Source organism: Aquarana catesbeiana, linkage group LG03 (genome assembly GCF_042186555.1).
Source record: "Aquarana catesbeiana isolate 2022-GZ linkage group LG03, ASM4218655v1, whole genome shotgun sequence".
NCBI lineage: Eukaryota > Metazoa > Chordata > Amphibia > Anura > Ranidae > Aquarana > Aquarana catesbeiana.
Window position 1 is genome coordinate 310,264,471 of NC_133326.1, and position 25,684 is coordinate 310,290,154.

At 39.1% G+C, this 25,684-nt stretch overlaps 1 protein-coding gene across 3 annotated transcripts in view; it reads right to left on the reverse strand.

The window, feature by feature from the left end:
• The window catches only part of CFAP54 (cilia and flagella associated protein 54), a 545,361-nt gene that overhangs the window by 138,589 nt on the left and 381,088 nt on the right, over positions 1–25,684 (reverse strand). For all 3 annotated transcript variants that reach the window (XM_073620268.1, XM_073620266.1, XM_073620265.1), the window contains exons 45-51: positions 18,511–18,577; positions 18,211–18,411; positions 16,376–16,462; positions 7,932–8,051; positions 7,769–7,822; positions 3,535–3,724; positions 1,466–1,545 (exon numbers count right to left, since the gene is read on the reverse strand). In XM_073620268.1, coding sequence (XP_073476369.1) covers positions 1,466–1,545; positions 3,535–3,724; positions 7,769–7,822; positions 7,932–8,051; positions 16,376–16,462; positions 18,211–18,411; positions 18,511–18,577 — 799 coding nt within the window. The remainder of the gene's footprint in view (positions 1–1,465; positions 1,546–3,534; positions 3,725–7,768; positions 7,823–7,931; positions 8,052–16,375; positions 16,463–18,210; positions 18,412–18,510; positions 18,578–25,684) is intronic.

Consider the following 25,684-nt stretch of genomic DNA (forward strand, 5'->3'; position numbering starts at 1 on the left):
CTAAATGTGGTCAAACTGAAGATCTGTTTTGGGGAATCAAGACCTTCTGCAGTAATTCCATTACAGCAGGATCTCAGAGGTATGAAATTTCAGTCTTGGGTCAAAAACCAAACTGACAAATTTGTACTGCTCACCAGACTTTTTATGACCTGACCATTTATAACAGGGCCTCATCAGCAAGCTTTTGCAGATTCTAGCTTGTAGACGTTTATGAAGCTGTCTAAATCTGCTGTTCTTCAAAGGTGTCTTAAGCATTAGCGTTAGAATAAATCTAACAATTTTTGTTACACACTTGCACATATTGGGGAAAATCAGGGTGGCAGAGTATAGTTGTTGTTCAGTCATTTAGTCGTGTTCGACTCTACGTGACCTCATGGACCATGGCACCAGGCTTTTTTGTCCTCCGCTGCCTCCCGCAGCTTGCGTAACTTCTTGCTCATTATATATCAGTATATAATAAACGCTTCCGGACCAGCCGCCGCAGTTTTTCTGCAGCAGGCTGGCTCCCCTGCATGAAATCAAGTTACTGTACTTGAATTAGCGGGCTCCGGATAGCAGCCGTGCGCTGCACAGCGGGGATGCCGATGCTCGTGGCTGATGGTCGCGATGACCACTGGCCATGAGCGATCGTGACTAGGAGAGATAGAACAGGGACGAGTGTGTGTAAACACACACTTCCCTGTTCTGTTCTGACAGGAGTGACAGATCGTGTGTTCCTATTAGCTAGGAACCATGATCTATGTCTTCCTGTAGTTAGTCCCTCCCCCTTCAGTTAGAATCACCTCCCAGGGAACATAGTTAACCCCTTCACCACCCCCTAGTGTTAACCCCTTCATTGCCAGTGACATTTTTACAGTAATCAATGCATTTTTATTTGCATTGATCGCTGTATTAATGCCAATGGTTCCAAAAATGTGTCAAAATTGTCCGATGTGTCCGCCATAATGTCGCAGTCATGATAAAATTCGCAGATCGCTGCCATTACTAGTAAAAAAAAAAATAATAATGAAAATGCTATAAATCTATCCCCTATTTTGTAGACACTATAACTTTTGCGCTAACCAATCAATATACGCTTATTGCAATTTTTTTTTTTTTACCAAAAATATGTAGAAGAATACATATTGGCCTAAACTGAGGAAAAAAATTGTTTTTTTATATATTTTTGGGGGATATTTATTATAGCAAAAAGTAAAAACAAACCGCAGAGGCGATCAAATACCACCAAAAGAAAGTTCTATTTGTGGGAAAAAAGGATGTTAATTTTGTTTGGGTACAACGTCGCATGACCGCGCAATTGTCAGTTAAAGCGACGCAGTGCCAAATCGCAAAAAGTGCTCTGGTCAGGAAGGGGGTAAATTCTTCCGGGGCTGAAGTGGTTAAAGTACTACTCTGCTATTCTCTTCACAGTTTGAGGCTCATCAGACCTCACTATGTCCATAACAAGTATATCTTTCCAGCCCACCTTTAGCATTGATAGGGTGAAATCTTGTTTTGAAGCTAGTTGCACACATGCATCATCCTCATCTTTTGACTCAACGGTGTCTGGTGATATGAAATGTAAAAAATAATGATTAGATAAACAGAAGACCTAACCCAATACAATTCCTAATGTAATACTCTAGTAATTTTAAAATCTAGAAACACTTAAGTGTTTTAATGGTGTAAACATTCAAAGAACTACTTATAGCTAACAAATATGAGGCAATCCAAAAATATTAGCAGGCATGTAACTTTTTAAGCATTTCCTTTATTATAATTGTTAAAATCACGTGTCTCTTTTTTTTATGTATATCTCCAGCCAATTTTTTTTTTCTTTCTAGGAAAGGGTAATTTTTTAAGTCTATCTCTCTTCACAGATATTTACTTCTTATCCCAGGGGCACAACAGAACAGGTCAGAAGAAACCACCCCAAAGTAAGGAGAACTCCCCTCCTAGGCTACTATCACTGGAACAGGTGTACTTATTGGAAGTTTTTAGTTCCGCTCTTGTATTGCTTACAACTGCAGAATTAAAGTGATTGTAAAGGCAAAAGGTTTTTTTTTTTTTATCTTAATGCATTCTATGCATTAATATAAAAGCCTTCTGTGCGCAGCAGCCCCCTCATACTTACCTGAGGTCCATCTAGATCCAGGGATGTTGCAGGAATGTCTCATCTGCCTGGGACTCCCCTCCTCATTCGCTGAGACAGAAGCGTGGTTCCATTGGCTTCTGCTGCTGTCAATCAAAGCCAGTCAGCCAATGAGGAGAGAAAGGGGGCGTCGCTGGGCTAGATGGATACAGGGAGCGGTGACTCGGCTTGAGTGCCCCCATAGCAAGCTACTTATGACCACAAAAGTTTAGACCCCTAACCTTGACCCTAATCCTAACATAGATCAAAGCTATTTTATCTTTATTTTATTATTATTCATTTTATACAAAACTTTTTTACAATCTTCTACTGTAGCAAGAAGAAAAAGATACAGTGTATCTTTTTCTCCCTTCAAGAGAAGAAACAAACACACGGGCTATACAGTGACTGATCACTGTACTAGTCAATCATAGGTAAACACAGAGATCATATGATCGGGAAGCAGTCCTGCCGACTCCTGATCATTAGTACAAGGCCTGGAGCTGTTGGTGACAAATGTTGTCATCTCATGATGTAAATGTCAGAAATGGCCTCATATTCTTGTAAGTGTACTACAATTACAGTAGTGCATATATGCAGCTCCACGGAAGAAGACCCACTTCTGTGAGGCCACACATATGTGTACTCTTGGCGGGAAGGGGATTAGCTAACTAAAAAAATTACCTTGAAAACTCATTGCCTTTATTGTTCTGATCCATATTTATTTTATAAAGATCTTAGAATAAACCATATAACAAAGAATAATAACAACATTTGTAAAATTTGTTACACTATCTGGTGAAGTTCAATTCAGTGGTAGTACTGTCACAGGCAAGTGTAGACACATCAGGGCACAAAACTAGAGCTACTACCTGAGCTACACTAAGACGGATCTATAAGTTTTTGCATGGACAAGTTATTTAGAAGATTCCTCACTTACAACAATATGAGGCAATTTCTGACATTTACATCATGAGATGACAACATTTGGAGAGTTAATATCATAACCCTGCAGTTGCATTAACATTACTGCTTTTTTGGGACAATGCTAATCATAAAAAAAAGACTAGCAAATAGTTGAGCATATTATGAAACCGTGAAGCGCCAATAATATATGTCATTTTGAAATGAAAATGTGGCAGTGGGTTCTGCTTCTTAAAGTATTGTTTAATTCAGAACTTTTTTTTTCTTTTTAGTTTTTGATAAAGAAGAAAAGGGTTAGAAACATTAGACTTTTAAAGCCCTCTGGACATATTTACTCTAGCTTTCTCTCTCTGCAACAACATTGTCATAGGAACAGGAATCAAATAGAAATCTTCCCAATCGGGCCACAGGCAGCAATAAAAACCCGGGAGATGGTCTAACCTTATCCTACTCGTCTAGAGGAGATTGTGACTTAAGTGAGAAAATCTTTATGTTTTTACCTTGTTGCTTTGTGCTTTCTTCAGTCACAAATCCATCAGACTTCTTTACCAGTTCAGGAATAACATTAATAGTCGAAGCCAACTTGATGAGAAAATGTGTTTTAGCCAATGTTAGCTTGTTTACAGCTGCTTGATCACATACAGAGAGTAAACGTGTGCTGGGTGTTCTGTTGAGGACTTCTTCAATCGCCTGAAATTTAAATACGATGACTACTAAAATACACTACTGATATTTTACTTTAAAAATCAATATTTAAGCTATATAATTATTAACATTGTTATTTTAGATTTCAATTTTCTCTGTTAGCTGATAACATACTTTACTAAAGAAAAGTCTTGAAGCCTAGCTAGCAGGCTGTAAGTATCCAATTAAAAAGCCTTAAGCATTTCTGCTAAAACCTTAGAGACAGGAGCTATACCTTCGGGGAAATACACATCAAGTACTAGATGTTCCTATAACTATGGAAGTTCAGACTTCGTTGATTTTAGTAACCAAAGCTCCAGGGTAAACCTACAGTGCCTTGCAGAAGTATTCACCCCCTTGGCTTTTTACCTATTTTGTTACAGTACAGCCTTTAGTTCAATGTTTTTTTTTAATCTGAATTATATGTGATGGATCAGAACACAATAGTCTAAGTTGGTGAAGTAAAATTAGAAAAATATATACATAAAACTATTTTTCAGAAATAAAAAACTGATAATTGGCACGTGCGTATGTATTCACCCCCTTTGTTATGAAGTCCAAAAAAAGCTCTGATGCAACCAATTACCTTCAGAGGTCACAAAATTAGTGAAATGATGTCCACCTGTGTACAATCTAAGTGTCAAATGATCTGTCATTAATTATACACACCTTTTTGAAAGGCCCCAGAGGCTGCAACACCTGCCATGAAGACCAAGGAACTCTCCAAACAAGTAAGGGACAATGTTGTTGAGAAGCATAAGTCAGGGTCAGGTTATAAAAAAATATCCAAATGTTTGATGATCCCTAGGTGCATCATCAAATCTATCGTAACCACATGGAAAAACCATGGCACAGCCGCACACCAAAACTCACAGACCGGGCAAGGAGGGCACTAATCAGAGAGGCAGCACAGAGACCTAAGGTAACCCTGGAGGAGCTGCAGCGTTCCTAAGCATAGACTGGAGTATCTGTACATAGGACGAAAATAAGCCGAATGCTCCATAGAGTTGGGCTTTATGGCAGTATGGCCAGAAGAAAGCCATTACTTTCAGCAAAAAACAAAATGGCACGTTTTCAGTTTGCGAAAAGGCATGTAGGAGACTCCCAAAATGTATGGCGGAAGGTGCTCTGGTCTGATGAGACTAAAATTAAACTTTTTGGCCATCAAAGATAACGCTATGTCTGGCGCAAACCCAACACATCACATCACCCAAAGAACACCATGGTGGCAGCATCATGCTGTGGGGATGATTTTCAGCAGTCGGAACTGGGAAACAGGTCAGAGTTGAGGGAAAGATGGATGGTGCTAAATACAGGGATATTCTCGAGCAAAACCTGTACCACTCTGTGTGTGATTTGAGGGTAGGATGGAGGTTCACCTTCCAGCAGGATAATGATCCCAAACACACTGCTAAAGCAACACTTGAGGGGTTTAAGGGGAAACATGTAAATGTCATGGAATGGCCTAGTCAAAGCCCAGACCTCAATCCAATAGAAAATATGTGGTCAGACTTAAAGATTGCTAGTTCACAAGCGCAAACCATCTAACTTGAAGGAGCTGAAGCAGTTTTGCAAGGAGGAATGGGCAAAAATCCCAGTGGTAAGATGTGGCAAGCTCATAGAGACTTATCCAAAGCGACTTGGAGCTGTGATAGCCGCAAAAGGAGGCTCTACAATGTATTGACTTTAGGGGGGTGAATAGTTATGCGCACGGACCTTTTTCTGTTAATTTGTCCCATTTGTTGCTTGCTTCACAATAAAAAAAAAAAAAAAAAATCTTCAAAGTGGGCATGTTCTGTAAATTAAATGATGCAAATCCTCAAACAATCCATGTTAATTCCAGGTTGTGAGGCAACAAAACACAAAAAATGCCAAGCGGGGTGAATACTTTTGCTAGGACTGTATTTACAACAACAAACAATACTGCAAATATGTGATAAAATAAATCCTTGAGTAAATAAAGGTTTAAGGTTTTTCAAAATTGTATTAAAGATAAATGCCAGATGTAAACACCACCATTTCTTTCAGCTAAATTTTCCTGCAAAAAAATCATTAAATATGATTTTACATACAATACATGATCCTGTTCTGATAAGTATTCTCTAATTCCCAGCACTGAGTGAGGGAGGGTTAGCACTTTGTGCTAGTCAGGGCTCTACTGCTTTGCACAGTGCTATACCACTACTGAATATGCTTACATGAGGGGAAAGCTGAGAAAAGATCTCATCAGTCTGTGTCTGTTTCTTTACAGTCCAGGCAAAAATTGAGGTGAACCCTGAACCATCTAGATTGCTTAACCCAGTGCAGTGATGTAACAATAGAAATATCAGCCTATGAGTCTGCTGTTGGGCTTGGGTGGAAGGCAATCCCATTAGGGAGGCTGTTAAAAGAAAATAAAGTGATTTCAGTGTAGAAAGTCTGAAGTCAAGAGCTCAGGATCCTCACTAGTCACAAATCCCTCTCTGTGCAGCAGGAAGCATGTGCTTAGCTGTCTTAGCAGTGTAGATTTAGTGCCCTCTGATCTTCTGCTACAGACTGAAATTAACTGTGTATGCCTAATGCAGTCAGAAATTTCAGAGTTTTACTTGAGTAAAAACCTTATAGTACAGTATCATTATTATTATTGCTACTACAACTACAATTTTTAGCCAAAGCACTTGTCCCCAGTAGTGTACTGACTATACTGACAGCTCTCCTGCTGTCTGTCCTTGATTTAGACATACTTTATGTTATGATCAGTGACACGTATTGTCACAGTAGACACTACAATCTGCTACAGAGAGAGTTAGCCTGGAGGACACCATCAAAATTCTGCTTTGGGACCTAATGATTCATATACCCCAGCTTAAATGCACTGTAGTTTACAAAGGATAAAAAAGCTGGCTGAAATGAATTACAAATTTTAATTCTTTAGAACTTAACTCTATATAGGCTGTTCACCTGGAGTTCAGTTTTAAAATTATTACTGTTACCTGAAAACATGGATGATGTTGAACATGGATAACTCACATTATAAAACATACAGGTATATTTACAAAGCAACTAATGTGATAGTCACCAATTCCTGGTGGATGTGTTTCAAATGTCAGTGTATTGTTTAGGTAATGTCACATTCACTGCTTTATAAATATTGACCATAATTATATTTTTTCAGAGACATGTAGAAATGTTATAATGTCAGATAGAGGAAATTATTTCTTTGCTGTACCGTTTCACAGTTGATTTTATTCTGCTCTTGATTAACAATTATACACTTGTGTTTCTTCTTGTGAAACACTCATTGGGTTTTATTTACTAATGCTGGAGAGTGCAACATAGAAAACAATCAGTTTCTAACCTCAGCTTGTTCAAATAAGCTTTAGCAATAAAACTTGGAAGCTGATTGGTTTTTTTGCAGAAGTGAGCCTGATTCTGCACTCTCCAGCTTTAGTAAATAAACCCCAATAGTGAACTTGATGAAATTTGCCTTTTTATAACCTGACTAACTGTGTAACTCTTCTGTGCCAGTGAAACCTCTAGTAGCATGAAGCAGGCAAGAGCAGAACTTTTCCCCAATGTGTATACAATGACGCTTATGGCGTCATTGTTGATAAAGGGGCAGTTCATCCAAAACATCCTCACACAGACACCCCCTATTATGCCTTTAGTGAACTGGCAGACCTAAAAAGTTATGCGAGCGCCACGTTGCTGTAATCATAGAGGCACATAAGAAACCAATAGAGAATTCAACATGTCGGCAGGCACTCAATTTTGAAATATCAGTTCTGGATTCATCGTGAAATGATGAGTTGGTTTTAACATGGCGCATGGTTTTCACTTCTCCTGCCAGGCATTTCCCTGATTTTCTTCTGCAGTCTTGTTTGCAGGGGATCAAATTCTGCAGCTGTCACTTTTTGTTTTATTTGTTTCAAAGCATGGAATTTAACGCATTACAACATGTCAACACAAGTTGACAATAAATGTAAAAAGACATAAAAACACATATGTTAGATATAGATGTTCTGCATGGTAAATTCCTGTAACAAAAAAAAAAAAAAATGCTCAGCCTACCTGTAGGTTTTCATTGTAGAGGAGGGTCTTTGAGGGTGAGAATTTCAAATTTGCCTGGAATAAATTAAAGTTATTAAAAAAACATACAACTGGGCTGTGAAAGACACTAAAGGAAATACGGTATGCATGGTAACAACTAAAAATTGTTATCCAAGTGGTTTACCAATGGTTTCCCGGGACAGAATCCTTCATGTGGTCGTTTGGGAATTCGTTCTCCATTACTAAGTAGCAAAAGTTCATGGAATGCCTCAGCAAATAGGTGTAAATCTGTGAGCGCTTTAATCTTAAATCAGAGGAAAAAAATAAAATTAGTTTTATAAAAACAAATTACTACGGGCTGCCAAAGAGACCATAGTTATTAACTGGTTAGCCAAATGCAAATTAATATTAGCCGCATGGGAAGTACATTGTTTTTAAAGAATCTGCTAGCTCATAGATTCGTATTGTGAGGGAGAAGTAAAGCACAGCCACTTTGTAGCACAGCAAAGCACGAAACAGAGCCTGTTTATGTAATCAGCAAATACAGTTACCCTCCTATACGCATATAAATACACATCATACATAGAAAAAGGCTTTCAAAACAATAACACACTTTGACAAGATTCTTTGCATCAGGGTGGTCTCTATTCAGAACCACTAGAGATTTTTTTTCTGAATTCAACAAAATTCATCACTCAAAAACAGGTAAATTCTGGTTAATTTACATGTATACTGTATCTAACAAAGGGAATTATAAAAGATAAATGAATAAATCATCAGTACAGTAAATATGGAAGATAAAAAATAAAATAAGGCTCCCGTATGACAGTCGAAAAAAAAATACCCTTTCCCGATAGCCAAGCCTCATAACAAACAGAAAAAAATTCTTTGCCTTCATTGACTAAGCTAAATCTTCTTTCATTTGTGTCTCACATTCAACCTCATCCAGACACTGCAGCTCACAGTTTGAGGGTTACAGCAACAGAGGCAGTGCTGTCAACCCAAAAAGCTGTGGGCTGGACCAGGTGAGGCCAGGTGCTGATCAGCAAGCTACAGGCTTCTGAACCAGCAGTGACAATGCAGATAGCAACCCACCTGACTTTTTTTCATCCCAATTGTGGTGCAAGCAGGCACAGCCTACATGTGACAACTTTACCCTGTATTGAGCAGCAGTGCAGCATTGCTACCACACAATTACAGGGTGCTGCATTTGGTTGATTTCATAGACATTTATAGGACTTTGCAGGGGCATTAAGAAGAGATATAAATGCAGATGCATGTACAGTTTAGCACTGTGCATTTTCTTATGGGAGGGTATGGGTTTATTTTAAATATATTGATATAGTAGATGCCTTGTAATGCCTTGTAATGAATCATGCTAAGACACTAATGCTTGACCTGCCAGGAGTAACAAATATAAAGCAAGCATTAGTGTATATTCAGTAACATTGCAAACTCCTCAAAAGTGGTAACAGCTTACAGGAGTTCTATGATCACAGTATAGAATTTCATTTTATAAGATCAGCATTGTAACAGCAAAACAAACAATTCTCCCCGGCTGTTTACCTTCAATTTCTAAGGACTACATATCCCATGGTACGTTGTTGCCTGTAAGCTGTGTTTCCTGTACTGACCCCGCCTCCTGAAACTCCTCCTCTCATTCTGTGACACAGCAGTGCCTACCCACAGGGCATAGTAAAGACGTGTCACAGAATTCAAGGAAGTAAATGTGTGGGGATCTTCACAAAATAAGTTTATGAACTTCATGATTGTTTAGAGTTGTAAGAGTAGGCTAGAAATAGAATTTTTCATTTTGACCATGGATACACTTTAGTTCCTTATTTTTAAAGAATACCTATTTTTTATTTGAAGAACACCTAAAACTATGATATACAAATATTACCCATCTTTAAATACATTATATGTATGTGTCATCTTACAGCACTGAACATTTAATACAATGTTATTACATGTATTATAGTATTAAATTTGAGGAAAAACATTACTAAATTGGGAAGATATTCATAATAATGTTCTAAGTGCACACTACTGCATTTAATTTAGAACACAGTGTCTGGGTGCATTTAGTTTAGATTAAACACAAAGTTGGCCATGAAAATGTGTTCACTATACAGACAAATACCCACAGCAGACAGGCTTAAAGGATAAGTTCACTTATATAAATAATATAAAATAAATACATTGCACATTCTTTTGCAGGTAAAAAAATGTGCATTTACTATTTTTTTTGTAAGAGCCTGGAAAGTATTGCACCCACAATCAGCAGATCGAGGGTGCCATGCAGGACTCTTACATTGTATGGGCAGGCATTTTCACACTGACAGGAAGAATCAATGAACTACCAGAGCACTCCACTGCACCATGGTAGTCGATTGAGAGCCTTTGGGGCTGTCGGTACATGTAGTTTTTCTATCTAGTGAACTTGACCTTTAACACAAACGCATGGCAACCATAGTCCAAATGCAGTTGTAATATTTAATGGAAAATCTTTACAGTGGGTTCATTTTTTTCCTCTTACAGTTTATTAAAAAATAAACATGTAAAGATCACTGAGGATGTGTAAAGTACAGAAATCCATAGCAGTCAGAAATCACCTCCTCGCTCATCAAACCAGAGCGTAATGAAATTTGATTGGTCGCTAACTGATGCTGCACCTAGCCTTACAAATATTTTTTGAAGAATACAAACTTGTGGTAGTGACTAGAAACTAGAGCATGATTTTTTCAGCAATGCTACACCTTTCTTTGGCCAAATACATTGCTACAGTCATACATCTATGAACGTTTAACAGATTTTTATCAGCCTTGATTCCTGGGACCAGTTAACCTAAATTTGATCAGCGACAGGTGCAAGAGTTCATTTCTTGTAGTCCTTAGCTTTAGCTGGCATTGTAATGGTCATTTGTGATGTTCAGCTGTGTTTATTCCACTTGCCAGTCCAGGATTTTTTCAGCTGCAAAATAGCAAATTTGAAGCAGGCTGGGATGTACAAATTATGTTTCATTATTTTTCTGCACACTCAAAAGGTTCTCGCTGCATCCAGAATGAAAAACATTAATGAGAATGCAGCTTTTATAACTGTGTGATATCTATTCTTCGATTTCTCTATTTCACTATTTAGTTCTATCTCTAATACATAGGTGTCATAAGATTCCAAATGCAGGTTCCAAATATTTTGTCATCTAATGAGCCACATTCAAATAGAATAGACAGTAAGACACGGTATAAGAAACAAAATATATAATTAAATGAAATTTAGATTGTTGACGATTTGTTGCCCTTTATACACACACTGCTCAGAACAATGATAGAGAGATACAAAATAAAATAACTGTTACTTTGTGTTTACATTGTTCTATTCAGCCACAGATCAAAGGGGTGAGGTTTGATCTGCAAGTGATGTCAGTTAAAGCACTCTCACAAGTGAGAAAAAAAAGGGTTTTTTGTATCTATAACCAGTTGCCTACCTTGGGCGTCTTACAAAAACATCCATAAAACCCCCTCCTCTGTACATATGACATGTCTTGTACGCAGTAGCGGCTGGTGTTCAAAATTTTTTTTGGGGGGGTGCAAACAAACTGAAAAATACTGAACCCCCCCCCATCAATTGCAGCATCACTGTGCCCATCAAATGCAGCCATTGTGCCAATCAAATGCAGCCATGTGAGCCCATCAAATGCAGCCATGTGAGCCCATCATATGCAGCCATGTGAGCCCATCATATGCAGCCATTGTGCCCATCAAACGCAGCCACTTGTGCCCATCAAATGCATCCATTGTGCCCATCAAATGCATCCATTGTGCCCATAAAACGCAGCCACTTGTGCCCATCATATGCAGCCACCTGTGCCCATCATATGCAGCCACCTGTGCCCATCATATGCAGCCACCTGTGCCCATCATATGCAGCCACCTGTGTCCATCATATGCAGCCACCTGTGTCCATCATATGCAGCCACCTGTGTCCATCATATGCAGCCACCTGTGCCCATCATAGGCAGCCACCTGTGCCCATCATATGCAGCCACCTGTGCCCATCATATGCAGCCACTTGTGCCCATCATATGCATCCACTTGTGCCCATCAAATGCAGCCACTTGTGCCCATCAAATGCAGCCACTTGTGCCTATCAAATGCAGCCACCTGTGACCATCATATGCAGCCACTTGCCCAACAAATGCAGCCATTTTGCCCATCAAACGCAGCCATTGTGCCCATCAAATGCAGCCACTTGTGCCCATCAAACACAGCCATTGTGATCATCATATGCAGCCACTTGCCCATCCTGTGCCCATCAAATGCAGCCATTGTGCCCATCAAATGCAGCCATTGTGCCCATCAAACGCAGCCAGTGTACCCATCATATGCAGCCACTTGCCCATCAAATGCAGCCACCTGTGCCCATCAAACACAGCCATTGTACCCATAAAATGCAGCTACATGTGCCCATCATATGCAGCCACTTGCCCATCAAATGCAGCCACCTGTGCCCATCAAACGCAGCCACTTGTGCCCATCAAACACAGCCATTGTGGCCATCATATGCAGCCACTTTCCCATCAAATGCAGCCACCTGTGCCCACCCCACCCCCTGCACGTGGATTGCGGCTCCAGCAACCCCAACCCCCGCCCGTGGATCGCGGTTCCGGCACTCCCAATGGCTCTGACAGAGCCGAGGGGACTTACCGCAGCACTGTCCTCTCAGAGCGGTGGCTCCAGCCTATGTCCCCTCGCGCCTCTTCCTAAGCGCCAGGCATCCAATAGGGTGGCCTGGAGCTTTGGCCAATCAGGAAGCAGGTCTGACGTCATGCCTCCTGATTGGCGGGGAGGAAGGTTAGTGTGAAAATAGCGAAAATGAATTCACTATGGTCACACAATTGGGTGGGATCAGGGGGCACTCTCTGCTCCCCAAGCCCACCCTATTTTGAAGCCTATTAGAGCCTCTGGCTCTAATCAGGTGCTTCAAAATGTACCACCCCCTCCGGCCCCCACAGTGCATGGGCCGCCACTGCTTGTACACCTTGCATTATCTTATCTTTTCTTATCTCCTTCTACTTAGCTCCTGTGCACAGCCCATGAGATCCTATGACTGGGGGCTAGTCTGAAGCCTTCCTCACTGATCACTCTGACGGATAATCTCGGTGAGAATTAAAGGTAATATTTAAGCCAAAACAAAACAAACAAGCAAGATAGCAGCTATCTTATCTGCTGCATTCCCTGTCAGGCAGATTTGTGAGTGAGGGAGCTGCAGCTGACAGAGGAAAGTTTTTATTGTGTGCACAGGGAGTTGACTCTTAACTAACCAGGACATGCTCTTTTTTTACTACTTAACCCTTTCATTTCAACCTGTATAAGCACTATTTAACAGTTTCTGCTGTTCCATGTTTCTATTTTAAGTTATTTACTGGAAACAATTTTTTTAAAGCACATATGTACATTGTTATCTTTAAGGATTTACTGTTAAAAATACATAGCTTAGGGCATATCTGTTTTATATTAAATCAGTAAGAACTATAAATTACTAATGCATTATAAGAAAAATGAAATTTATGCAAAAAAAACTTCATTTCTTAAGTAAATAACTTTAACATGCTTTGTATCAAAAATGTAATTTTAATGTTGCAGTAAAATGGAACAAGCAGCAGAATAAAATGTATATGTTTTCTCACATTATTGGTACTTATTACTTATATTACTGATCAAACGTGAAAAATCACATTTTTTTTTCAGATTTTACTCTTTTTTCCCCTTAAAATGCAAATAAATGTAAAAAATTTTCAGAGGACTTTAGGGTCACAGGAAAGCCCTGTTTGTCCCCCAAAAAACAATATATGTATCAATTCTTTATCATAAGTCATTACAAAGTTATATACTCATGAACAGACGCATAGCAGAAATGTGAAATATGGGGGGTTATTTACAAAAGGCAAATCCACTTTGCACTACAAGTGCACTTGGAAGTGCAGTCGCTGTAAATCTGAGGGGTAGATCTGACATGAGGGGAAACTCTGCTGATTTTATCATCCAATCATGTGCAAGCTAAAATGCTGTTTTTTATTTTCCTTGCATGTCCCCCTTGGATCTACAGCGACTGCACTTCCAAGTGCACTGCAAGTGCACTTTCAAGTGCACTTGCAGTGCACTTGTAATGCAGAGTGGATTTGCCTTTAGTAAATAACCCCTATGGTCTGGTCCATAGGGGGTAAACAGGTGTGAGAGCCAGAGTGGTTAATCTTTTTCAACATCCTTATTAACCCTTAATTTACCCTAATCAACTCATTTTTCCCTTCTTCCCTTCGCTATTATTTACCTTCTGAATTTTTTTGTGTTCATTTCTGTTTATTTACCCATTATTATTTATACTTTTTTCATGTTCAGTTTGAGTCCTAATACTTGTTTTTTTCAGTGTTACATAAAAAAAAAAACCCCTCCAAATTAAGCCCGGGTTCACACCTATGCGAATTAGATGTGCGTTTCTGCACATCTAATTCGCATAGCAGGAGAATGTGACTGGCTCCCTATGGAGCCGGTTCACATATCTCCAGGGCGGCTGCGGTGCGCACTGCACAAAAACGCTGTGCGTCTTTGGCTGCGTTTCAGGGCCGAATTCAGGCATAGAATCGGCCCTGATTCGTCCCTGAAACGGTGAACAGGAACGCACAGCGCTCCTGTGCGGTCCGCAGCGAATTATGGTGTGAACCCGGGCTAAAACAAAAATGCATTTATTTCACTTGCAACGCTTTGTACCAGAATCATAATTTTACTGTCATTATAAAGAGGACAAATTCTAGAATAAAATTATAACTTTTATCGACAGCAGTGGTCTTCAAACTGCGATACAGGGGTCGGATGTGGCCCTTGGTTTGCCTTTATCAGGCCCTTGGGACACACATTCTCCCACTGACACAAGGAACTATTTCTTTCTGCACCAACAATGGGGCATGATTCCTGTCACTAGCCCCAACAGTGGGGCACTATTCTTCCCACTGACACCAATAATGGGGCACTTATCTTCCCATTTACACCAATTATGTGGCACTATTTCTCCCACTAACACCGGCGATGTGGCACTATTCCTCCCACAGACACCAATGATGGGAATTCTTTAGCCTCATTGATGCCAAGGTATTTTCTACTTCCACTGGCCACAGTCCAGCCCCCTCAAGGTCTGAAGGACAGTAAACTGGCCCTTTGTTCAGAAAGTTTGAAGACCCCTTAACTGCAGTAACACATTTTTTTTCCAATTAATTGTGGCCATTATCAACACGTTTCCATAAGGCTGCATTTACACCAGTGTGTCATATTTTTTTGCACTTTTTTGTGTGTGTGTGTTTTGTTGTGTGTTTTTGAGAGTTATTGCACAGCATTTTCCAAGCATTTTGGAGCTGTGGCAATCTACCTGAATCAAGCTCCAAAAAACCTTTTTGAGCTTCAGGCATTTGGCTTCAGGCGTTTAGAGTGGAGCTATGAACCACCACCATAGAGAATAATTGATTTTTTTTTCTCCCTGAGCGATTTGGCGCTTCGAGCTTCAAAAAGCTCAGGAGTAAATGAGGCCTAAATGATCAAATTTTTCCAATTGATCTCTCCCAATAAGAATAATCAATCTATAGTCAATAACCCATTCAATAAATATGCCACCCACGGTGAAGTGGTTCTTAATAGATAGTTTGAGATATGATGGTAAGTTATCAAGTCTGTTGTCACCATGCAATCTTATAATAACCTTAACACAATGCACGAAAACATGTTCACTAAAGGTTTGAATGAGCTCTTATTATGCATTATTGGCTTCATACTTATTAGAAGTGTATAATTTAGTAAATACAGGTATACTGGCCTTGCAGAGAGATTTTGTGTTGAGATCTTGGGTCAAAATGTAATAGGGATTACTAAAATGTGGTTTTATCTCCAGTTCCCAATATACCATGTTAACTGTGTGCTGTGTGGTGTTGCTATCATCATTGTTACATTAGGTTTTGCACAGAAGCAGTTGAAAGCAACATAAAGGTAGCTGAGGGCAACATGTGGCTTTCAAGACAATATCTGGGAACCACTGTGGGACAATATGAATGATAGTAACGCTTCATATGTATACAAACCAATCTAATACAACTTGGCACATCAAGAAGGAAACATTACGCTAGCATTGTGGTCATTTTACATCATCCTGCTGTTCTCTAATATCAGTAGATGTACGGTAGCACCATAATATACAGTGTATAGAGCGCACATATGTCAGGCACTAATGCGACATATGTATGTGTCTGCTTTGTGCAAATCTTCAAAAGGTCTTATTATTTATCAAATGAACACACTTTTTTTTTTTTACAAAGGTTGCTCATGTTCAGCAATAAAATATAGCCCTGTGATATTTTATTGTATCCATCTGAATGATTAAACTTTGCAACAAGCTAACAATTAGCACAGATGTAATTTTTACTATGGAACATACTGCTATACTGTTCAGAAAATCATCAAAAGAGCAGTAAAATGAGCAAATGCCTGGGAAGATAATGTCAGTCAGTGTAACTTATTTAATGATATTCAGTCATACCACCATGTGTTTATTTTGACATCAATAAGATTAACTTAGCCTTTCACAAACCTTTAAAAGCCTTCCTTCCACGCATTTGACAGGGTCACGGCATACTGTAGAAGCAAAATACTGGTACAAAGTAAGCAATGGCAAAACCTGTTTAAAAAAAATAATTTTCTAAGTTTAAATAAATGCTTGTTTATCATCTTACATCAGTAGAACTATGTAAAATATTACATTTCCAACCAATTTATAGTTCTAATACATTTTCGAGTTAGAAGCTCAACAGTCTACATTTTTTGTGATTTGTGACTGGAATCCCAGTCTTAGTCCATAGGGTTCAGTACTGAGTTGGCCCACCTTTTGCAGCTATAACAGCCTTAGCTCTTCTGGGAAGGCTGCCCACACAAGGTTTAGGAATGTACAGTATCTATGGGAATGTATGACGATTCTTCCAGAAGCACATTTGTGAGGTCAGGCACTGATGTTGGACGAGAAGGCCTGGCTCGCAGTCTCCGCTCTAATTCATCCCAAAGATGTTTTATCGGGGTGCAGGCCAGTCAAGTTCCTCCACCTCAAACTTGCTCATCAATGTCTTTATGGACCTTGCTTTGTGCACTGGTGGGCAGTCATGTTGGAACAGGAAGGGGCCATCCCCAAACTGTTCCCACAAAGTTGGGAGCATGAAATTGTCCAAAGTGTCTTGATATGCTGATGCCTTAAGAGTTCCCTTCACTGGAACTAAGGGGCCAAGCCCAACCCCTGAAAAATAGCCCCACACCATAAACCCCCTCCACCAAATGATTTGGACCAGTGCACAAAGCAAGGTCCATTAAGACATGGATGAGCGAGTTTGGGGTGGAAGCACTTGACTGGCTTACAGAGTCCTGAACTAAACCCGATAGAATGGGATGAATTCAAGCAGAGACTGCAAGCCAGGCCTTCTAGTCCATATCAGTTCCTGACCTCACACATGTGCTTCCCGGAAGAATGGTCAAACATTCCCATAGACACACTCCTAATCCTTGTGGACAACCTTCCCACAAGAGTTGAAGCTGTTATAGCTGCAAAGGGTGGGCCAACTCAATATTGAACTCTACGGACTAATGCCCTGTACACACGGTCGGACATTAATCGGACATTCTGACAACAAAATCCATGGATTTTTTCCGACGGATGTTGGCTCAAACTTGTCCTGCATACACACGGTCACACAAAGTTGTCGGAAAATCCGATCGTTCTAAACGCGGTGACGTAAAACACGTATGTCGGGACTATAAACGGGGCAGTAGCCAATAGCTTTCGTCTCTTAATTTATTCTGAGCATGCGTGGCACTTTGTGCGTCGGATTTGTGTACACACGATCGGAATTTCTGACAACGGATTTTGTTGTCGGAAAATTTTATAGCAAGCTCTCAAACTTTGTGTGTCGGAAATTCCTATGGAAAATGTGTGATGGAGCCCACACACATGGTTGGAACTTCCGACAACAAGGTCCTATCACACATTTTCCGTCGGAAAATCCGACCGTGTGTACAGGGCATAAGACTGGTATGCCATGGGCTTGTAAAGGGAGGTGTCCCAATACTTTCGCCAATATAGTGTGTGTGTGTGTGTGTATATGTGTATATATATATATATATATATATATATATATATATATATATATATATATATATATATCTATATCTCTATCTATATATATCTATAGATAGAGATATATATATATATCTCAGCAGGAAAACAAATTTAAAACTACAAGAGGGAAAAGGAAAAAGCATATTGTTTTCAGGGATAAAGAAATGAATCTGAAATTTGTACACAAAAAATAAAACCTGAAGATGAAGGATATCAGCATATTTATTGAAAGATTTGTGTGTGTGTTTTTTATACTTCGGACTAACCATGATATTTTGAGCAAATGAATAAAGTTCTGAAATGAGAAAACCCAGACTAGAGACAACAGTGTTGACATCTGCTCTGTGTCGATCAGAAAACAGGTCAATCCCTGGAATAAGTTCAGTTATCTCGCATCCTTCCCCAATCTCATATAATGCATAATCAAGGTCTTCATCTGGATGCGGCAGGGACACGTAAAACAGTGACTAGAAATGAAAACAGACGTTGCATATTACATCATTTGTATTTCTGATATTTTCTAACTTTGCAAACAAATACATATGAATCACAAACGAATGTCTTACCTTGAAAAGTAAAGCTGAGAACAGGCAGCATTCTGTTCTCTTTCTGACATTTGATGTCAAGATGTAACTGCAAAAAGGGCATATAAAAAGAGAGCTGAGAAAGAATATCTTTTGTCCAGTAGTTATGACTTAGTCATAATTAATTTTAGCAATTTACTATTACATGATTGTTGCCAAGAATTATTAGGACTCTATATTATCTACGATTCATTGTATTCATTTATACAGCACTGATACCTTTTTCCGTTACGTTTACTAAGAACACTGATCTACTCACTTTAGTCACTGCTTTCTTCAGAGATTACAATCTAATGTTCCTATTCCTACACGCACTCACTGGGACCAATATGGGTGGAAGCCAGGAAAACAAATGCACTGCTCTAGTGCTGCAAGGCAAGAGCACTAATTACTTATGCCGCGTACACACGGGTGGAATTTCCAACAGAAAAAACTTGGATGGTTTCTGCTCAAGCTTGCCTTGCATACACACGGTCACACAAAAGTTCTCTGAACTTTCGACTGTCAAGAACGTGGTGACGTGGTACAACACTACGACGGGCCGAGAAAATTAAGTTCAATGCTTCTGAGCATGCGTCAAATTATTTCTGAGCATGCATGATTTTTTGCGCGTCCGAATTGCATACAGACAAACGTATTTTCGGATAGGAACTTTTTCCAACCGAAAAATAGAGAACCTGCTCTCAATCTTTTGCTTTCTTGAATTCTGCCAGCAAAAGTCCGATGGAACATACACACGGTCAGAATTTCTAACCAAAAGCTCACATCCGACTTTTGCTGTCAGAATTTCTGATCGTGTGTATGGGGCATTAGCCACTTAGCTGTCTGATGCTTTTTATGTTACCATCATATATTAGCTAGTATATGGTCTTTTGGATTCTACCAATTTGAATACATTATACACCTTACTGTGGAGACATGTATCAATGAGTCTAGCAAATTGATGATGTTACTATTGTGATACCATTATGCCATGTCAACATGCTATTATTATGTTACGGAATTAAAGTTTCCTTAGTTTTATCTCATTATATTGTATGTATTATGTCATTTATACATTATAAATGGTCACAATCACGGCATATTCACCAGACATCATTGTGCTGTGCTACCTCCCTGGCTGCATGATTCATATAAAGTCCCAAACCTTGCTCTTAATTATCCAATTGTCGGGGATGGAGGTACAATTTTATGTCTTCATATAAAGTCCCACATTTTTGCTTCCCTTTCTTTATTGTCTTATTGGGGATGGAATCATGGGCGATACATGGCCTACATTTTTTTTTGGTAGCATATATTATATACCCATTACTGTGGAGACACGTATCAATGTGTCTGGTGATTTTATGATGTCACTATTGTGATACTATTACGCTGCTATGTTAATATGCTATTATGTATTATGTTATGGAATTGAAGTTTCCTAATTTTTACTGTATTATATTGCATATATTATGTCATAATGCAATACAAATGGTCACACTTATGGTATACCCACCAGACATCATTGCGCTGTGCTACCTCCCTGGCTGCATGATTCATATCAAGTCCCAATCTTTGCTCTTAATTACCCAAATATCGGGGATGGAGGTACAATTCAATGTCCTCACATAAAGTCCCAATCTTTTGTTTTTTCTCTCTTCATTTACTTAGCCACTATGCTGCCCGTATTCCTCTTTTTACAGCTTTTGACAATCTAAAGTGCAACTATTAGGGTATTGGTGGCAGAGTGAGTATCTCCAGTCTTGGAACTCCCCCATCCCACGGTTGTCAGATTTTTCTTCCTAGGCTTGAAATGAATACAAAAGACCATATTTTTGAGATGGAATATTGGACAGTAGTAGATTTACAACCTTTACTTTAAGTAAAATAATGTGAGGATGGGAGCTGGAGTATATTCAAGATTAACCCAGGTTGATAATATTATAATGTAATAAATCAGTATGCTAAAATTTATATTTAAAACCAATAATTATGACTTAAAAGAGAAGTCCAGCCTGAGCTTTTTAGGCTGGGCTTCCCCTCTGGATCACAGGTGTGCAATTCGTTTTTGCACTCCTGTGATCCGTTTTCAGCGGAGAGTGGTCTGAAGTCCGCTCTCCGCTGACATCCTTGCCATCAGTCGAGGCAGCACGTCATTCTGACTTCCCAAGTCTAGATCCACCAGCTGTCTTGATTGATGGAAGGCTCAGCGAGCTGCTGAGAAGCTGAGACAGCCGCTCCCCGCCCCTGCACAGCTCAGCGTTCCAATGAGCGTGGATAAGCAGAGAGGAGAGACGCTGACTGACAGTCAGCAGCTCTCCTCTCGCTGATTTGTGAAAACCAAGTCATGGGTGATGTTCGGTGGCTCGGTTCTCAGTGAAGAGGCAGCGGGGGACAGCTGCAGCATCAGTCTGATGCTGCATCCACATAGATAAGTATGAATAAAAAAAAAACAAAACATACTTCTCTTTTAATTAATAGATGGCATGGCAGTCATCCCCTGAGATCCTCATTCTTAAAGCGGATCTCCAGGTTTCATTTAACTTTAATGAGTCAATTTGGACCAAGCTGGTCCAAACAAACTATTTATTTCACTAACAGTAGCAGCGGCTCTGTATGAATTGTATGTAGCCTCAGCTCAGCTACATACAGTATACAGAACTGTGTTCCAGTAGCAGGAAATGAAATTTCTGTTGCTCTCCCAAAACAAAATTGAGTCAGGCAGAGCGCTGCTCATCCATTCAGAGGGAGCTTTGTACCTTTGTACTCTATGAATGAATAAAAAGCTTCCTATGATTGGCTAAGGCAGAGAGGCAGGCTGATGACTCAGCCAATCAAAGGAAGCTTTGTATTCAATTATAGAATACAACGCTTCCTGGTGAATAGCTGAGCAGTGCTCAGCCTGAATTAATTATGTTGCGGGAATGGGGGAGTGGAATGGAAAGATCTCATCCTGCTGCCATAACACAGCGCTGTATGTAGCTGAGGCTATATGTATTTTTACAGCGTACACAGACGCTACAACTGTGAGTGAAGTAAATTGTTTCTTTGGACAAGCTTGGTCCAAACAAGCTTTACAAACTTAAATGAAACATGAAGATGAACAAGATACAGTACAGATACAGATTTGTATTTCAGTGCATCTAGCCCTAAGATTTACAGCTCTGTCTTGGAAGGGTAGGAGACCTGATTTTTCTCTACTGCAGTTAAGGTATACATCTTGTACCCGCCCAACATGTTGCACAGCAAAAGAAGCAGCAAACTGATGAGCCCATTTTTCAGTCGCTGTCTCTCATCTTCCTGTCAGCATGTCCTTGTTAGCACATAGGCACAACAAACTGGCACCCTTTTCCAGGCTAAGCTTGAATTGAAAAATAAAATACATTTAATGATGTAATAATTAAAACAACAAACTGGCACCCTTTCCCAGGCTAAGCTTGAATTGAAAAATTAAATACATTTAATGATGTAATAATTAAAACTGAGCTGCATTAATTTGTGTTCCTTCATCTGCCTAAAATGTGAAGGCCTGCTCACCCTTTCTAAGCTCTGAAATGTAACTTAGTCAGTGATAGCTCCAAAGTATTTTACATTTAGTGATGGCCTTATGCATTTTATAATCCTACTTGCATTTAAGTATTTATACGTCTACAATTATATCTGCATTTGTTTTAACTGGTTACCCCTGGTGTGTTGATGTTTTTAGGGTCTATTATATAATAGGTATCATATTATTATCTTTTACATTTTCCCTTATATGTGGAATTTAAGTTAGGGTTTCTGTCCAGAAATAAACATCATGCTTGCTGCTGCTATTTAAAGGGTAAGTTCACCTTCTGGAGCATGTTACACATGCCACCCATATTTAGGGTATAATGTATAATGTGTAACATGCACCAGCACATGTTCTCCTCACTAGGTCCAAACCCCCCCTTGTGTGATATCTTCCACAGAGCCATGTCATTCTTTCATACTACAAATCTCATTGGCCACCGCTTGTAGTTCTCAATGAACTGCAAGGGAGTTAATGAGTGCACTTGTAGTTCAATCACAAGCTCTGCAGCTTTCAAACTGACAGCCCTGTACAGAGGTATGGACTAAAAATCTTTAGGGCTTATCTGCAGGAGTCTGCCATTGCACCCATGATCCACCGATCACAGGTGCAATGCTTTGCAACTCCATCAGGAAAAAATAATAAAAGCTGCTCTGCAGCTTTCAAACTGACAGGCCTGTACAGAGGTAGAAACTGAAAGCTGTAGGGCTTGTCTGCAGGAGTCTGCCATTGCACCCATGATCCACCAATCACAGGTGCAATGCTTTGCAAACTCCAATGGGCAAAAATAATAAATGCCATTTTTTTCCCTAAAAAAAAATATGCATTTATAATTTTTTTCCAAAAGGTTGTCTTTGCCTACCTATTTAAAAAAACATTGTCTTGTCTTCTTGCTTCAATACTTTGACTCACTAGCCCAGAACAAGTATACAGATTAAGGTTCTGACATAAAGCAAAACTCCTAGAATTAAACAAAATATACCCCTGCAGTGAGAACACCCGTCCTGCAAGGAAATATTTTTTTAGTCTACAGGTGCAAGGATGTAAAACTTATTCCTGAGTCCAACAGGCTTTTCCATCCATGCTACCTACACTGCTGTCTCTCTAAGGTGCTCTCATTCGTGGTCGCACATTTGCCTCTCTCATGTACAGTGCAGGGTTAATAGCCTGCACTGTACCTGATGAGCTTGAAGGACCACCCACAGTCCACCCACAGTCCAGACCTTCAGGTAGAAGAGAACATTGCTGGAGCTTAGCAGACTGAGGGATAGAATAACTAATACATCTTATCTCTACACCCCTAGACTAAACAAGCATTTAACATTTGCAGTGCAAGGGTGGCATAGTAAGGGTAGATTTTGTCTAATTCCTGGAGTTCTGCTTCATCCTTGGTTTTGCTGTTCTGCATGATTCAAATTATTCAAACTACTGGGTCTGTGTAAAGGACAGGAAATAGGCATTTTCAGAAGTTCAACAGTATCCTCTCAAGTATTTCTCTCATGACGGTTTACTTCAAATCCTATGTCTATAGTGGCATTGGTAATTTAAACTGTTCAGTTGAACAGATAATGACATTCTTGCAAAGAAAAAAAAATGACATTACAAAGACAATGCTGGAGTGAAAACTCCCTTGTGGGTTTACAAATTCAGAAAGACATAAGTTCATACAAAAATAGATCTCTGGTTGGCACCAATGAAATAACAGAAAGCCTGCCGGAATTCCTCGGACTGTGAACACAAATCTATTCCAACGTTTGTCCTGCAAGGGCGTCACTATAGCTACAGCAAACAATACGACTGAACATACAGAGGACTAATAACACTGGACATACAGTGAATTATACAGGTAACAATACATCTGAATAAAATTCATGCATATATATATTTCAAAAATCTATATGATTTCTATAAAAGCAATTATCTGTCACTGGAAGAATCACCTTGGCGATAGCGATAAGTAAATCAGGGGTCCCTTTTTTGTTATGAAACCCTATTGTTTTTGTGTTACCATTTTCAAAAGGGTCAATTATTTTGACCCATGTTTGTAACTTCCACTGTACACGCTAACTATAAACTGCTATAAAGCTTTTTCTCATTTTCTTCAATCCTTTGCTTTTCTATTGAATAGATTTTGAGACATTCAGTGCATTTTAAATTTCCAGAAAATAAAGGTAGTATTATTGTGTGTAAGCTGGCAAATAGAAAACAATATTTTTAAATTGTATCCCAATCTGTCTTGCTCAATCTGTACTTGCTCAATATAAATTCCTGCACATTAGCATTAAGTCTGGAAAAGGACAGCAGGCCTTTGTTACATTCTTCTTTGTTGCAAATCTAGTGAAAATAAAGCTTGCTAAATGAAAAGACAGCACAGAGAGGACCTCATCAGGTAGCTGCTGTTTCCTAAAATGTTTCCACAACTAAACCAAAAAATGTAATATATGACAGATAACTAGCACTTGATAAAGTGGCTGCATTTGTTTGTTTTTTTCAAGTTTCATTGTTTTAATTTTCATCTGGTAAGCCCACAAACGACACACTCACTGTCCCTGGCTGGCTGTATTGGTCATCCACTGTATCTATAAAGGGAGCCATGGTTGTCACCCTAAAGCCTAGTACACACTATTCGTTTTTTTGTTCAACTCAGGGAAGTGAAGGAAAAAAAATGAAGAGCTTGGGAGGATCCACTGTATTAACCAGTTGCAGACTCTGGGCGTACTAGACACACCCAAAGAAAGCTCATCATTCTACACAGGGCATGTCTAGTACGTCCAGTCCTGCCCTGCTGCCAAGATCCTTCCCTGTCCCAGTATCCGGCAATTCAGCTCTGAACAATCACAGCTGCATTGCCAAGTACACAGAGAAGGTCAGCAGCAGGAGCTGTCAAAAAAAAAAAAAAAAAAAAAAGCAGTCTGGCAAAGTTTAACAACATTACTCAGACAGGAATACAGAAAGCTACAAAGAAACATTGTATCATTTGTAACTTTCTGTGTTTTTCATCTACAGATCAAAGGGATGAAGTTCGATCTGCAGATGAAGATAATTAAAGCAACCTTGACAAGTAAAAAAATAAATAAAAATGTTCCAATTAAATGTTCCTCTGTTGAACCCCTTATTAACCCCATTAGTTTATTCTAATCAGCACTAATTCATTCTGTATTCTCCTTCTCCATTCAATTGTAATTTTCCTGGTGATTCTTTTTTCTATTTTATTAACTAATAGTTAAACTTTTTTTCTGATTTTGTTTGCTTTGTTCATTAATATTTTTTCACCTTTTACATATATTTATACGTCTCACACTGAAAAAAGTCACTTTACTTCATCTGTAAATAACTTTGCAATGCTTTGTACCAAAATCATAATTTTAGTGTTGTTTTAAACAGGATAAATTACAGAATAAAATGGACTTTTTATGTGCAGTAACACTAAAATGCTTTTTGTTTGGTTTTATTACTTTCAATTGTACAAGGATTGTGTAAAAAAAAAATATTTGGTGCAGGACAATATTCACAAAAAGAAAACCTTGTTTGTCCTTAAAAATACAATGTATGTATTACGTTGTTATATTAAGTAATGACAAAATTATCACCGAATAAATATGCTCATAGCAGAATTTTGAA